At 45.6% G+C, this 15,571-nt stretch overlaps 1 protein-coding gene across 1 annotated transcript in view; it reads left to right on the top strand.

Annotated features, from left to right (window-relative positions):
* Nucleotides 1–5,681: 5,681 nt before the first annotated feature.
* Nucleotides 5,682–15,571, top strand: part of TSPAN5 (tetraspanin 5) — a 227,407-nt gene continuing 217,517 nt past the window's right edge. Inside the window, exon 1 of the mRNA XM_069743609.1 lies at nucleotides 5,682–6,207. Coding sequence (XP_069599710.1) covers nucleotides 6,127–6,207 — 81 coding nt within the window. The 5' untranslated portion in view covers nucleotides 5,682–6,126. The remainder of the gene's footprint in view (nucleotides 6,208–15,571) is intronic.

The following is a 15,571-nucleotide window of genomic DNA, read 5'->3' as shown; positions in this document are numbered from 1 at the left end:
CACATGTATATACTATATACAGGGGAGATGACACACAGATATATACTATATACAGGAGAGATGACACACAGGTATATACTATATAGAGGAGGAGATGACATATAGGTACATATATATATACAGGAGGAGATGACATACAGGTATATACTATATACAGGAGGAGATGACACACAGGTATATACTATATACAGGAGCAGATGACCTAAGGTCATATACTATATACAGGAGGAGATGACATACAGGTATATGCTATATATAGAAGATGACATGCAGGTATTTACTATATACAGGAGGAGATGACACACAGATATATACTATATACAGGGGAGATGACACACAGGTATATACTATATACAGGAGGAGATGACATACAGGTATATACTATATATAAAAGGAGATGACATACAGGTATATACTATATATAGAAGGAGATGACATTCAGGTATATACTATATATAGGGGAGATGACACACAGCAGGTATATACTATATACAGGGGAGATGACATGCAGGTATATACTATATACAGGAGATGACATACAGATGTATACTATATATAAGGGAGATGACAAACATGTATATACTGAGGTGATGAGGTGAAAATGAGAGGTGTGAGGTGAAAATGAAAAGGTGTGAGTGCAAAATGAGAGGAGTGAGGAAAAATAGTGGAGTGATTGGAAAATGACAGATGTGAGGTTGAAATGACAAGTGTTAGGGGGGAATGAGAGGAGTGAGGGAGAAAATGAGAGGTGTGAGGGAGAAAATGAGAGATGTGAGGGGGAAAATGAGAGGCGTGATGGGAAAATAAGAGAAGTGAGGTGCTATAACTAACCACAGATATTTACTATGCCCAGGCAACGCCGGGGTTTCCAGCTAGTACTACATAAAAATCAAAGCAGCAATATATAACATATAATAACCGGGCCCCCTGAGGAAGCACTAAGAGCGAAACGCGCATCGGGGCTTCTACTCCACGTCTTGGCAGTAAGTTAGTATCTTTATTCATTTTTCTATCTCTTTTCCCCTTTGTTTTGGTATTCCATATACCTACACCTCCAGGCTGGGGGATAGTCCATCAAAGTGTGGTATAATATTATATATGCAAGGCATTAAAAAACATTATATGGTCCCTCTAGCATACTACATTGTATTTATGCACTGGCAGCTATATATGGGCCTTTTTATATTTGTTTTTGTCTGCTTAGCATACTACATTGTATTTATGCACTGGCAGCTATATATGGGCCTTTTTATATTTGTTTTTGTCTGCTTATGTCTTTAAAAAGGTATTGATACAAGGGGAGATATATTTGTTGTTGAGACTGTACTTGCTTTCTGCCTGGCGTGGTTTCTAGGTGTCACTAGCCCGGTTATTATATGTTATATATTGCTGCTTTGATTTTTATGTAGTATTTATTAAAATTGGTATATTTTACTAGTACTCTGCTCTGTGGCTCACTTCTTTTTTTTGGGTAATACTTTGGCTTTTTGTGATAGAGCTCCCTTATTTGGCCAATTCTTTGGGATTAATTTACTTGCTATATAACCCACATCCCTCTGCCCCCACTAAACACATATATCTATACCATATAGATGACTACTTGCTATATAACCCACATCCCCCAGCCCCCACCAAACACCCATATCTATACTATATAGATGACTACTTACTATATAACCCACATCCCCTCTGCCCCCCACCAAAAACACATATCTATACCATATAGATGGCTTCTTGCTATATAATCCACATCCCCCAGCCCCCCAACAAACACCTATATCTATACCATATAGATGTCTACTTGCTATATAACCCACATCCCCTTTGCCCCCCACCAAACACCCATATCTTTACCGTATAGATGACTACTTGCTATATAACCCAAATCCCCCCTGCCCCATCAAACACCCATATCTATATCATATAGAAGACTACTTGCTATATAACCAACATCCCCTGCGCCCCTCACCAAACACCCATATCTATACCGTATTATAATTATTGTTATTATTTATTATCATAGCACCATTTATTCCATGGCGCTTTACATGTGAGGAGGGGTATACATAATAAAAAACAAGTACAATAATCTTAAACTATACAGGTCACAACTGGTACAGGAGGAGAGAGGACCCTGCCCGCGAGGGCTCACAATCTACAAGGTATAGGTGAGGATACAGTAGGCGAGGGTAGAGCTGGTCGTGCAGCGGTTTCGTCGATCGGTGGTTACTGCAGGTTGTAGGCTTGTCGGAAGAGGTGGGTCTTCAGGTTCTTTTTGAAGGTTTTGATGGTAGGCGAGTCTGATATGTTGTGGTAGAGAGTTCCAGAGTAGGGGTGATGCGCAAGAGAAATCTTGATGCGATTGTGAGAAGAGGAGATAAGAGGGGAGTAGAGAAGGAGATCTTGTGAGGATTGGAGGTTGCGTGCAGGAAAGTACCGGGAGATGAGGTCACAGATGTTTGGAGGAGACAGGTTGTGGATGGCTTTGTATAGATGACTACTTGCTATATAACCCACATCCCCCTGCCCCCACCAAACATCCATATCTATACTGTACAGACTACTACTTGCTATATAACCGACATCTCCTGTGCCCCTCACCAAACACCCGTATCAATACCGTATAGATGACTACTTACTATATAACCCACATCCCCTCTGCCCCCCACCAAACACACATATCTATACCATATAGATGACTACTTGCTATATAACCCACATCCCCTCTGCCCCCACCAAACACCGATATCTATACTGTATAGATGACTACTTGCTATATACAATATACACCTCAGTCACCCTCACAGATGGACACACACTAGACCTGGTCTTCACCCGTTTCTGCACCCTATCTAACTTCTCAACCTTCCCTCTCCCTCTATCTGACCACCATCTACTCACTTTCTCATCACTGTCCTCCACACCTGTCACCCATGTCCAGCAACATGCACCCCCCCTCAGAAACCTCGCACACCTAGACCCTCGCACACTCTCTGACTCTATTCAGCCACTGTCCTCCATAGCTTCACTCCACGACACAGACACTGCCACTAGTTTCTACAATGCCACTCTGGCATCAGCCATCGACTCAGTCGCCCCTGTCATGCATAGCAGAGTGCGACGAATCAATAGACAACCCTAGCACAATAACATCACTAAAAAGCTTTGGCAAGTATCCAGAATTGCAGAATGGTGTTGGAAGAAAACGCATTCGCAAGATGATTTCACTGCACTTAAACAAGCAACACTCACATTCAAATCAGCTCTTACCTCTGCTAAACAGGCCTACTTTACATACCTTGTATCTTTCTTATCCCACAACTCCAAACAGTGGTTCAACACCTTTATCTCCCTCCTCCACACACCACTACCCCCTCCGACTTCCCTAATCTCTGCCGAGGACTTTGCCACGTACTTCAAAAATAAGATAGACCAAACATGGCAAGTCTTTGTTGTCCAACCACCACAACCCCTTTGTATGCCAGACCAATATCCTAACCCCATAATGTCCCTCTCCAAAATCACTGAAGGACAGCTTGCTCATCTTCTCTCCAAATCACACCTCACCACTTGTGCACTTGACCCCATCCCATCCCACCTCCTCCCCAACCTCACCACTACACTAATCCCATCCCTAACCCATCTCTTCAATCTATCGCTAAATTTTGGTACCCTCCCCTCTGCTTTCAAACCTGCCACAATGACACCTATCCTCAAAAAGCCATCCCTTGACCCGAGCGCATTGTCCAGCTACTGCCCCCTATATTTGCTCCCATTTGCTTCCAAACTACTTGAGCAGCACATCCACGCTGAACTTTCTTCTCACTTTGCATCAAACTCTCTCTTCGACAACCTACAATCTGGCTTCCGTCCCCACCATTCCACTGAGACTACCCTGACCAAACTTACGAACGACTTACAGTCAAAGCCAACAGACAATTCTCTATACTCCTCCATCTAGACCTGTTCTCTGTCTTCAACACAGTTGACCACTGCCTCCTACTACAGATCCTCTATTCCTTTGGTGTCAAAGACCTTGCCCTATCCGGGATCTCCGCATACATTATCAGCTGTATGTTTAATGTTTCCTACTCCCATACTACCTCTCCATCTCGTACCCTTTCTGTTGGTGTCCTCAAGGCTCTGTGCTAGGACCCCTTCTCTACTCAATCTATAACCTTGGCCTGGGACAACTCATGAAGTCCTATGGCTTCCAGTACCATCTATGTTCCGATGACACTCAGATCTACCTCTCTGGCCCAGAAGTCACCTCTCTGCTCTCCAGAATCCCAGAGTGTCTATCAGCCATATCCTCCTTCTTCTCCTCTCTCTTCCTCAAACTCAATGTGGACAAATCTGAACAAATTATTTTTCCTCCATCTCGCACACCTTTCCTACCTGATCTATCTATCACAATAAATTAATTAATACTTTCCCCTGTCCCGGTAATCCGCTGCCTCGGAGTAACCCTTGACTCTGCCCTGCCTTTTAAACTGCACATCCAAGCTCTCGCCACCTCCTGTCGCCTCCAGCTCAAAAATATTTCCAGAATCCGTCCTTTCCTCAACCCTCACTCAGAGGAGTGAGTCACTCTACCAAAATGCTTGTGCATGCCCTAATCATTTCCCACCTCGACTACTGTAACATCCTCCTCTGTGACCTACCTTCTAACACTCTCGCACCCCTCCAGTCCGTCCTTAACTCTGCTGCCTGACTAATTAATCTCTCTCCTCGCTACACTCCTGCTTCCCCTCTTTGCAAATCCCTTCACTGGCTCCCAATTTCCCAGCGTATCCAGTTTAAGCTACTAACACTCAAACAAACAAGCAGTCTAACTTTCATATTTTATGTTTGCATGTTTTGGTGCTACAGTGTGCTGCCTTGTTTGTTTGACTGTGTACGAGTTGGTGACTCTAGGTTCAGCACCTGTTCACACTTGATCTATGTTTGGATGTGACGGTCAGTTTTTGAAATTTGTAAGCTACTAACACGAACCTACAAAGCCATCCATAACCTTTCTCCTCCGTATATTTCCAAACTAATCTCTCAATATCTTCCCTCACGTAATCTCCTGTCCTCCCAAGACCTCCTTCTCTCCTCCACGCTTATTCGCTCCTCACCCAATCGCCTCCAAGACTTCTCCTGAATATCCCCCATCATCTGGAATTCTGTGCCCCAACACGTCCGGTTATCTTCCATATTTGGATCCTTCAGACGGAACCTGAAAACTCACCTCTTCAAAGAAGCTTACAACCTATAATGACCACACGGCTATCTCAATACCATCGGAGCTACCGCAACCCTCGACCTACTGTCTCCTTCCCCGCCATCCTGTAGAATGTAAGCCCGCTCGGGCAGGGTCCTCTCCCCTCTGTATCAGTCTGTAATTGTTAGTCTTGTTTACTGTAAGTGATATTTGTAGTTTGATGTAACCCCTTCTCATGTACAGCACCATGGAATTAATGGTGTTATATAAATAAATAATAATAATACACAGATCCAAACACCACATCAATCAGAATAACTTAGGTCTAATGACACAGTGTAGTAGGGATGTGTAGTAGGGATGTGTAGCAGTATCTGTCATGTTGTTCTCAGTACACTACCACCCCTGTGCATTGAGGTCTAGTGATGAGGGGAGGGGGCTGGAGCACAGGGAAGGGAGGAGGGCACACACTGACAGGATGGAAGGAGTGTCTGCTGGAGGAAGCCGGCTATTCTGTCTGCTGCTATCAGTCTGGATCCTCTACATCACCCGGGAGGGCGGGACGGACGGAGGATTAAGCTGTCACATAGGGCATAACATGGACTGACGTCCACTCTGCATGGATAAGTGACACACAGTGTTGTAGATCTGCTGCCCATACTGCAGAATATACACACATATATATATATATATATATACACACACGGATGATGCCTTCTCTCCAGTGTACACACACTGATGCCAGCACTCTGCAATATTCCAGCTGAAGCACGCCTCACCCACAGACACAGAGCCCACAGTGACTGGAAGCCCCTGGGCTATAGGCCTGGCACTCCGGCTTACACCTGGCTCCTTCCCGGGCTCTGAGTCCTGAGCTCCCCCGCAGTCAGCTCGGGGATCTGCCTTCATGCACCCGCACAATGTCCGGGAAGCATTACAAGGGGCCGGAGGTCAGCTGCTGCATCAAGTATTTCATATTTGCCTTCAATGTCATCTTCTGGGTAAGTGGCATTCTTCGCCTATTTCCACTTCTTCACTTGGGGTAGTTAATAATCTACAATGGCTCTACACTTGGCTCCGTGCCCAGTCTGTCCTGCTTATAAATAATAACATCACTATGATTTATACATTGTGGGGGTCATGGTTGAGATATGAAAATGACTACATAGCCGTTGTGCCCGCTCTGGTCATTTGGGGTTACGGGGCGCTCAGTCGTGCAGTTCCCTCTACTAACATAGGCCGTGGGATTCACATTTTTAATAACAGGTTTCCTACTTGGATGAAAAAAATCTGTATTTATGGAACCTTACAGGTATTGCACCATGGAAACTTATTCTACAGCCAAAAGAAAAAATGACAGTATTCTATTTACACTATATATGTCTTGTGATTAAAGAATTACAGTAGTCCATATACAGAATATATTAACGACAAATGCTAGTAAATATTATTCTATGTAACAGCAGTTTCCTAGAAAGAACCTCCACCTATAAAGTGCGCCTCCACTTCCAGGTACCTACCTACAGTATACAATATGTGCACGGTTTGTACTATTGATGTGTGTAGATGATTTAGTCGGATTGTGTTCCATGTAAAGGCAGGAAGCGGTAAGTTCCCCAACTTTATGCCACAACCCTTCAAATCAAAAGTTTCAAGCACAACTATAATATACAGTGGTATGTAGAAGTTTAGGCACCCCAAAAATTACTGTCATTGTGAACAGTTAAGCAAGTTGAAGATGAAATGATCTCTAAAAGGGTTAAAGTTAAAGATTACACATTTATTTTGTATTTTAAGCTATATATATATATATATATATATATATTTTTTTTTTTTTTTTTTTTTCATATTTTACATTTTAAAAATTACAAAAAGGAAAATGGACTGATGCAAGTTTGGGCACACTGCAGGCTTAGCACCTAGTAGCACCCCCTCTTGAAAATGCTTTTTGTAGCTAAAGAAGAGTGTTTCAATTCTTGTTTGAGGGATTTTCAGCCATTCTTCCAGTTCTGAGATTCCTGGGTCGTCTTGCATACACGGCTATTTTGAGGTCTAGCCACAGATTTTCAATGATGTTCAGATCAGGGGACTGTGAGGGCGATTGTAAAACCTTCAGCTTCCGCCTTTTGCGGTAGTCTATTGTGGATTTTAACTTGTGTTTAGGATCATTATCCAGTTGTAGAAGTCATCCTCTTTTCAACTTCAGCTTTTTTACAAATGGTGTTATTTTTGGATCAAGAATTTGTTGAAATGTCATTGAATCCATTCTTCCCTGTACCTATGAAATGTTCCCCGTGGCATTGGCACACAACCCCAAAACATGATTGATCCACCCTTATGCTTAATGGTTGGCGAGATGTTCTTTTCCTGAAATTCTGTGCTCTTGTTTCTCCTCACATTCCTTTGATCATTGTGGCCAAAGAGTTCTATTTTAACCTCATCGGTCCAGAGGACTTGTTTCCAAAATGTTTCCCATAGTCCACTGCATTGAAAAGCATGAAAAGTGCTTTGGGCTTTCACAAGATGTTGGCTTTTCCCCGGAACAGCCAAACCCCACCTTCTACCAGCCTGAGACTTGCAACATCGCCCCACTCGTACCTCCGCCAAACATCCTACCAGCCTGGGGTCTGCAGCATCTCCATCTGCATTCTATAATCTGGGGTGTCTTTATTAACAAAATACAGTATATTTTGAACTGAGGAAAGGGGATCTTGAAACTGCGTTGCTATCTTCTTGTAGCGTTCTCCTGCTTTGTGGATCTCCACCATTTTCATTTTCAGAGTGATAGGCAGCTGCCTAGAAGAACCCATGGCTATTGTTTTTTGGCACAAGATTAGAAGAGGCTAGGATTTTAGAAAGCTGGAAAATTTGCATCACCTGGCATTTTGTAGCGATGATAGTGAATAAGCCATAACCCTAACAGGCTAATTAAGGTATGAAATCTCGGTCAAAGTTATCTGAGCACACAAATCTCTAAAGGGGCCCAAACTTTTGCATCGGTCCATTTTGCTTTCTCTAATTTTTTACATGAAAAAATGAATATATATATATACAGTTAGGTCCATATATATTTGGACAGAGACAACATTTTTCTAATTTTGGGTATAGACATTACCACAATGAATTTTAAACAAAACAATTCAGATGCAGTTGAAGTTCAGACTTTCAGCTTTCATTTGAGGGTATCCACATTAAAATTGGATGAAGGGTTTAGGAGTTTCAGCTCCTTAACATGTGGCACCCTGTTTTTAAAGGGACCAAAAGTAATTGGACAATTGACTGCAAGGCTATTTCATGGACAGGTGTGGGCAATCCCTTCGTTATGTCATTCTCAATTAAGCAGATAAAAGGCCTGGAGTTGATTTGAGGTGTGGTGCTTGCATTTGGAAGGTTTTGCTGTGAAGTAAACATGCGGTCAAAGGAGCTCTCCATGCATGTGAAACAAGCCATTCTTAAGCTGTGAAAACAGAAAAAAACCCATCCGAGAAATTGCTACAATATTAGGAGTGGCAAAATCTACAGTTTGGTACATCCTGAGAAAGAAAGAAAGCTCTGGTGAACTCATCAATGCAAAAAGACCTGGGCGCCCACGGAAGACAACAGTGGTGGATGATCGCAGAATAATCTCCATGGTGAAGAGAAACCCCTTCACAACAGCCAACCAAGTGAACAACACTCTCCAGGAGGTTGGCGTATCAATATCCAAATCTACCATAAAGAGAAGACTGCATGAAAGGAAATACAGAGGGTTCACTGCACGGTGCAAGCCACTCATAAGTATCAAGAATAAAAAGGCTAGACTGGACTTTGCTAAAAAAACATCTAAAAAAGCCAGCACAGTTCTGGAAGAATATTCTTTGGACAGATGAAACCAAGATCAACCTCTACCAGAATGATGGAAAGAGAAAAGTATGGCGAAGGCGTGGTACAGCTCATGATCCAAAGCATACCACATCATCTGTAAAACACGGCGGAGGCAGTGTGATGGCTTGGGCATGCATGGCTGCCAGTGGCACTGGGTCACTAGTGTTTATTGATGATGTGACACAGGACAGAAGCAGCCGAATGAATTCTGAGGTATTCAGAGACATACTGTGCTCAGATCCAGCCAAATGCAGCCAAACTGATTGGTCATCGTTTCATACTACAGATGGACAATGACCCAAAACATAAGGCCAAAGCAACCCAGGAGTTTATTAAAGCAAAGAAGTGGAATATTTTTGAATGGCCAAGTCAGTCACCTGATCTCAACTCAATTAAGCATGCATTTCACTTGTTAAAGATTAAACTTCAGACAGAAAGGCCCACAAACAAACAGCAACTGACAACCACCGCAGAGAAGACCTGGCAGAGCATCAAAAAGGAGGAAACACAGCGTCTGGTGATGTCCATGAGTTCAAGACTTCAGGCAGTCATTGCCAACAAAGGGTTTTCAACCAAGCACTAAAAATGAACATTTTCTTTAAAATTATTGAATCTGTCCAATTACTTTTGGTCCCTTAAAAAACAGGGTGGCACATGTTAAGGAGATGAAACTCCTAAACCCTTTATCCAATATTAATGTGGATACCCTGAAATGAAAGCTGAAAGTCTGAACTTCAATTGCATCGGAATTGTTTTGTTTAAAATTCATTGTGGTAATGTCTATAACCAAAATTAGAAAAATGTTGTCTCTGTCCAAATATATATGGACCTAACTGTATATATATATACTAGCTATTGAACCCGTTCTACGCCCGGGTGGCGAGCATTTATATTGGTATATTGTCTCCATCATGGTATGTGCTGCTCCATCCTGCGTCCCCATCCTGTCATGCGCTGCTCCATCCTGCGTCCCCATCCTGTCATGTGCTGCTCCATCCTGCGTCCCCATCCTGTCATGCGCTGCTCCATCCTGCGTCCCCATCCTGTCATGTGCTGCTCCATCCTGCGTTCCCTTTCCTGTCATGCGCTGCTCCCATCCTGCGTCCCCATCCTGTCATGCGCTGCTCCCATCCTGCGTCCCCATCCTGTGATGCGCTGCTCCCATCCTGTGATGCGCTGCTCCCATCCTGCGTCCCCATCCTGTCATGTGCTGCTCCATCCTGCGTCCCCATCCTGTCATGCGCTGCTCCATCATGCGTCCCCATCCTGTCATGCGCTGCTCCATCCTGCGTCCCCATCCTTATGTGCTGCTGCATCCTGCGTCCCCATCCTTATGTGCTGCTGCATCCTGCGTCCCCATCCTTATGTGCTGCTGCATCCTGCGTCCCCATCCTTATGTGCTGCTCCATCCTGCGTCCCCATCCTTATGTGCTGCTCCCATCCTGCGTCCCCATCCTTATGTGCTGCTCCATCCTGCGTCCCCATCCTTATGTGCTGCTGCATCCTGCGTCCCCATCCTTATGTGCTGCTCCATCTGCGTCCCCATCCTTATGTACTGCTGCATCCTGCGTCCCCATCCTTATGTGCTGCTGCATCCTGCGTCCCCATCCTTATGTTCATGCTGCATCCTGCGTCCCCATCCTTATGTGCTGCTGCATCCTGCGTCCCCATCCTTATGTGCTGCTGCATCTTGCGTCCCCATCCTTATGTGCTGCTCCATCCTGCGTCCCCATCCTTATGTGCTGCTGCATCCTGCGTCCCCATCCTTATGTGCTGCTGCATCCTGCGTCCCCATCCTTATGTGCTGCTGCATCCTGCGTCCCCATCCTTATGTTCATGCTGCATCCTGCGTCCCCATCCTTTTTTGCTGCTGCATCCTGCGTCCCCATCCTTATGTTCATGCTGCATCCTGCGTCCCCATCCTTATGTGCTGCTCCATCCTGCGTCCCCATCCTTATGTGCTGCTCCATCCTGCGTCCCCATCCTTATGTGCTGCTGCATCCTGCGTCCCCATCCTTATGTGCTGCTCCATCCTGCGTCCCCATACTGTTATGTGCTGCTCCATCCTGCATCCCCATCCTTATGTGCTGCTCCATCCTGCGTCCCCATCCTTATGTGCTGCTCCATCCTGCGTCCCCATCCTTATGTGCTGCTCCATCCTGCGTCCCCATCCTTATGTGCTGCTCCATCCTGCGTCCCCATCCTTATGTGCTGCTCCATCCTGCGTCCCCATCCTTATGTCCTGCTCCATCCTGCGTCCCCATACTGTTGTGCTGCTCCATCCTGCGTCCCCATCCTTATGTGCTGCTCCATCCTGCGTCCCCATCCTTATGTGCTGCTCCATCCTGCGTCCCCATCCTTATGTCCTGCTCCATCCTGCGTCCCCATACTGTTATGTGCTGCTGCATCCTGCGTCCCCATCCTTATGTCCTGCTCCATCCTGCGTCCCCATCCTTATGTGCTGCTCCATCCTGCGTCCCCATCCTTATGTGCTGCTCCATCCTGCATCCCCATCCTTATGTGCTGCTCCATCCTGCGTCCCCATCCTTATGTCCTGCTCCATCCTGCGTCCCCATCCTATGTCCTGCTCCATCCTGCGTCCCCATCCTTATGTCCTGCTCCATCCTGCGTCCCCATACTGTTATGTGCTGCTCCATCCTGCGTCCCCATCCTTATGTGCTGCTCCATCCTGCGTCCCCATCCTTATGTCCTGCTCCATCCTGCGTCCCCATCCTTATGTCCTGCTCCATCCTGCGTCCCCATCCTTATGTCCTGCTCCATCCTGCGTCCCCATACTGTTATGTGCTGCTCCATCCTGCGTCCCCATCCTTATGTGCTGCTCCATCCTGCGTCCCCATCCTTATGTGCTGTTCCATCCTGCGTCCCCATACTGCCTCTGACCCGCTCGGCGCCGAGTGCTGGGGGGCCTGAGCAGGCGGGGACACCGGCGCGCTGTGGGGGTCAGGTGCCGGTATCGCCGCCAGCTCAGGCCCCCCCTGCACTTACTATACTCACCTGTCCGGCGTTCCATCGCTGAGCGCCGCCATCTTCCCGGTCTCCTGGCTGTGACTGTTCAGTCAGAGGGCGGCGCCGGCGCGCATTAAGCGCGTCATCGCGCCCTCTGAACTGAAGGCCACAGACCGAAGACCGGGAAGATGGCGCCGCTCAGCGATGGAACGGGGACAGGTGAATATAGGCCGATACTCACCCTCCTGGCGGTCCCTGCTTCTGCGGTGGAGATCGCAGTGTGTGTTTAGTGTGAACGCACACCGCGATCTCCCGGGAGCGTCGCTCTGTGAGGCCCAGACTGCGCCGGCGCTTGCGCTTGCGCAGTCTATAGAGGCTTCGGACAGAGTGACGCTCCCAGTGTTATATTATAGATATATATATATAGAAAAAAAGTGGACTTTAATGCCCGAACGGCGTTACATCCGAAACGTCTCCACGCCGTTCAGGCATCAAAGTCCACTTTTTTCTATTTTCTTGTGCTGCTTTGGGAGAGCTTTGCACAACATGTGAGTTTGTACTGGATGCTGTTCCAATTTTTTCTCTCTCTCTCTCTCTCTCTCTCTCTCTCTCTATATATATATATATATGTATATATTGCAAAGGAAATGTGACATCTTTAACTTTAGGCCTTTTAGAGATCATTTCATCTTCAACTTGCTTAACTGTTCACAATAAGGCTACTTTCACACTGGCGTTTTTTTTAATACGTCGCAATGCGTCGTTTAGGGGAAAAACGCATCCTGCAAAGTTGTTTGCAGGATGCGTTTTTGCCCCATAGAGTTACATTACCGACGCATTGCGACGTATTGACACACGTCGCAACCGTCTTGCGACGGTTGTGCCATGTTGTGGCGGACCGCCAGGAGCAAAAAACGTTAAATGTAACGTTTTTTGCAGCCGACGGACCGCTTTTTCTGACCGCGCATGCGTGGCCGGAACTCCTTCCCCACCTCCCCGCACCTCACAATGGGGCAGCGGATGCGATGAAAATCTGCATCCGCTGCACCCGTTGTGTGGCGCAAACAACGCTAGCCCGACGCTAGTGTGAAAGTAGCCTAACAATAGTTTTGACCAGGAGAGCCCAAACTTTTACATGCCACTGTAAGAGGGAAGCTTAATGCACCAGAATGCAGAACATATGCAGTGCCACAACCAAATTCAGTACAAAAGTCCCCTGCTAAGTCAGATGACTCTGCTGCCATAGAAGTCTGCACTCTGTAAAACTATACCACCAAGTATGGCCATAACAGTAGTAAAGATAGTGAGTTTTGTTGTTTCCCAAACAAGAATGCTACCACCCATCACAAACCATATAAATGACAACAGTGCAGATCATTCAGTGGCAGACTACATATTGGCATTCAGTGACTCACAGGTGCTGTCTTCTCTGATTGGAGTCATTTTCTTCTCCTTTCTTTTCCATCTGGCTCAGACAACCATGACAACTTCTCCCGGACAGGACTCTTCCCTTCAGTTTGCTGCAGATATATATTCTGTTTCTGCACATTCCCACAATGTGCTTCTGGTTGCATTGTGCCCTACACACTGTGACCCCTATGCTCCTGATCAAACTGTAGCACAAGCTATACCCCCTGATCAAACTGTTCCCCTTACTGTGACCCTTCCTCAAATGGTGCCATACACTGTGCTACTGATCAATCTGTTTTCCTCACTATGCTCCTGATAAAACTGTGTCTAACACTGCACTTCCTGATCAAACTGGGCCAGACACTATACCAGCTAATCGGAGCGTGCTTGATAGGTGCCCATGATCGAACAATGGTCCACGCAGCACTCCTGCATAAATAAATGCACCCACACCTAGAAAGAACTCACCTGTTGATGCTGGTGCTCCAACACCATCATTATGACCCCTGGCTTCTTTTGGCCAGGCACCTGCAGAATGGCACAGGCAGAATGATTACACCACCTACATCACAGAGAACGTGCCAAACATTAGGGGGCATGTCATGCATATCAGATCTGTGGGGTCTGACAACCGGTCCCCCATCCCATCAGCCATTAGCCAGTCTCTGACTTAGGTGGGTCATCACTTTGGCCAGTGATTGGCTGAGTGTTGAGGGTGAGTCCAAGAAGCAGGGATCTTCCCGGACCAGGTGAGTACCAGAATGGGAATATTTTGAGGCATTGAAAATAAAAAAAAATACTCCTTGGAACATCCCTTTAAAGCACCACTTCAGTGTTATTTTTTCAGCTGTGGAGTGGTGTTGCCAATGTAAGGTCCCTGACCCTAGTCCGATATTTGTCCGCTTCTGTTTGAACCTTTTTGGCGCTTCTCCAGTCCCTCGACTTCAACATGTGACTGTAACTTCTGACCGGCCATAAGTCAGAAGTTACGTCACAAGCTGTCAATGCAAGTCTACGAGGGACAGAATGAGACCAGAACAAAAAAGGAGTAATAATAAGGCCAATACCTTTGCCAAACTTTGAAGCATGGTTGGTGACATCATAAAAATGCTACACAAATTTTATCTGAACTCGGAGGATATTTTTGGCTGAAATTGTGCTACCCTGATATATTAATACAATTGTCAGCTGTTCTATTAGATGAATGAAGTTTGTGCCAACAGCTTTCCCGTTTTATCCTTCCCCATATTAATATGAACATTTGTCTCAGTCAAACATGCATTTACTTACCATGATGTGGATTTTATAAGCAAAAAAAAAATCTCTTTTGAAAGGCATGGTGGTTCAAATGTCCGCTGACGGTGTATGCCCAAATCCGTCTGCACCCTGCTGCCCTATAAAGCAAGACCTGCACCAGGATACTGTGTGAGGTGGGATTTGTCTTAGTGTTTCTGCAGTCCAGGAGCCACTTGTAGCAGCTGCCATGGAACTGGGGCGATTCTTAGTGACAGACACTTGTTATCATTTATTTATAAGGCGCTGAATGCATTTATGAGTATTGTGGAAATTAGGCATAATTATAACCTAATGTTATGCATGGAGTCTGCTAAGCAAGCTGGGAGTATAGAAATGGAAAATGTGGTTGTGTTTCTCTATCACAAGGTAATATAAGCTTCCATACTGTCATGTTATCATTCATTCTATGGTATGCTGTTACACTCATTTTGTGTCAAATGTGTAGACGTCTTGTATTTGTCCTCCTGCTATTTGCACTGCTTTTTTGTAACCGTACTATACAATTGTAGGCCTCATTCTGACCCCTGTGTTTCACCTTCGTGTTTTACACATAATGGCTCTGATGCATTGAGGCTTTTACACCAAAAAAAGTGACGTAAAAGCTTTGAAAAATCACAAAAATTTGATGCAACTCAGAGTGGTGCCAACATTTTTTGACTTTTGGCGTTTTCATGCCAGTTTCTCCTAGTTCCGCCAACTTAGGCAGAGCTGGGGCAAAAAAGGCATGCAGTGGGGCTGTGACGTTCCTGACACCAGAAATCTCACTCTAGTCCCTGATTGGAGTAAGATTTCTGGCGAAGATCATGGAGGTGCACGTCGCTCATCAGA

Source organism: Ranitomeya imitator, chromosome 1 (genome assembly GCF_032444005.1).
Source record: "Ranitomeya imitator isolate aRanImi1 chromosome 1, aRanImi1.pri, whole genome shotgun sequence".
Taxonomy (NCBI): domain Eukaryota; kingdom Metazoa; phylum Chordata; class Amphibia; order Anura; family Dendrobatidae; genus Ranitomeya; species Ranitomeya imitator.
The sequence above is the reverse complement of the archived record's forward strand: the minus strand, read 5'-3'. Positions and strand labels throughout refer to the sequence as shown.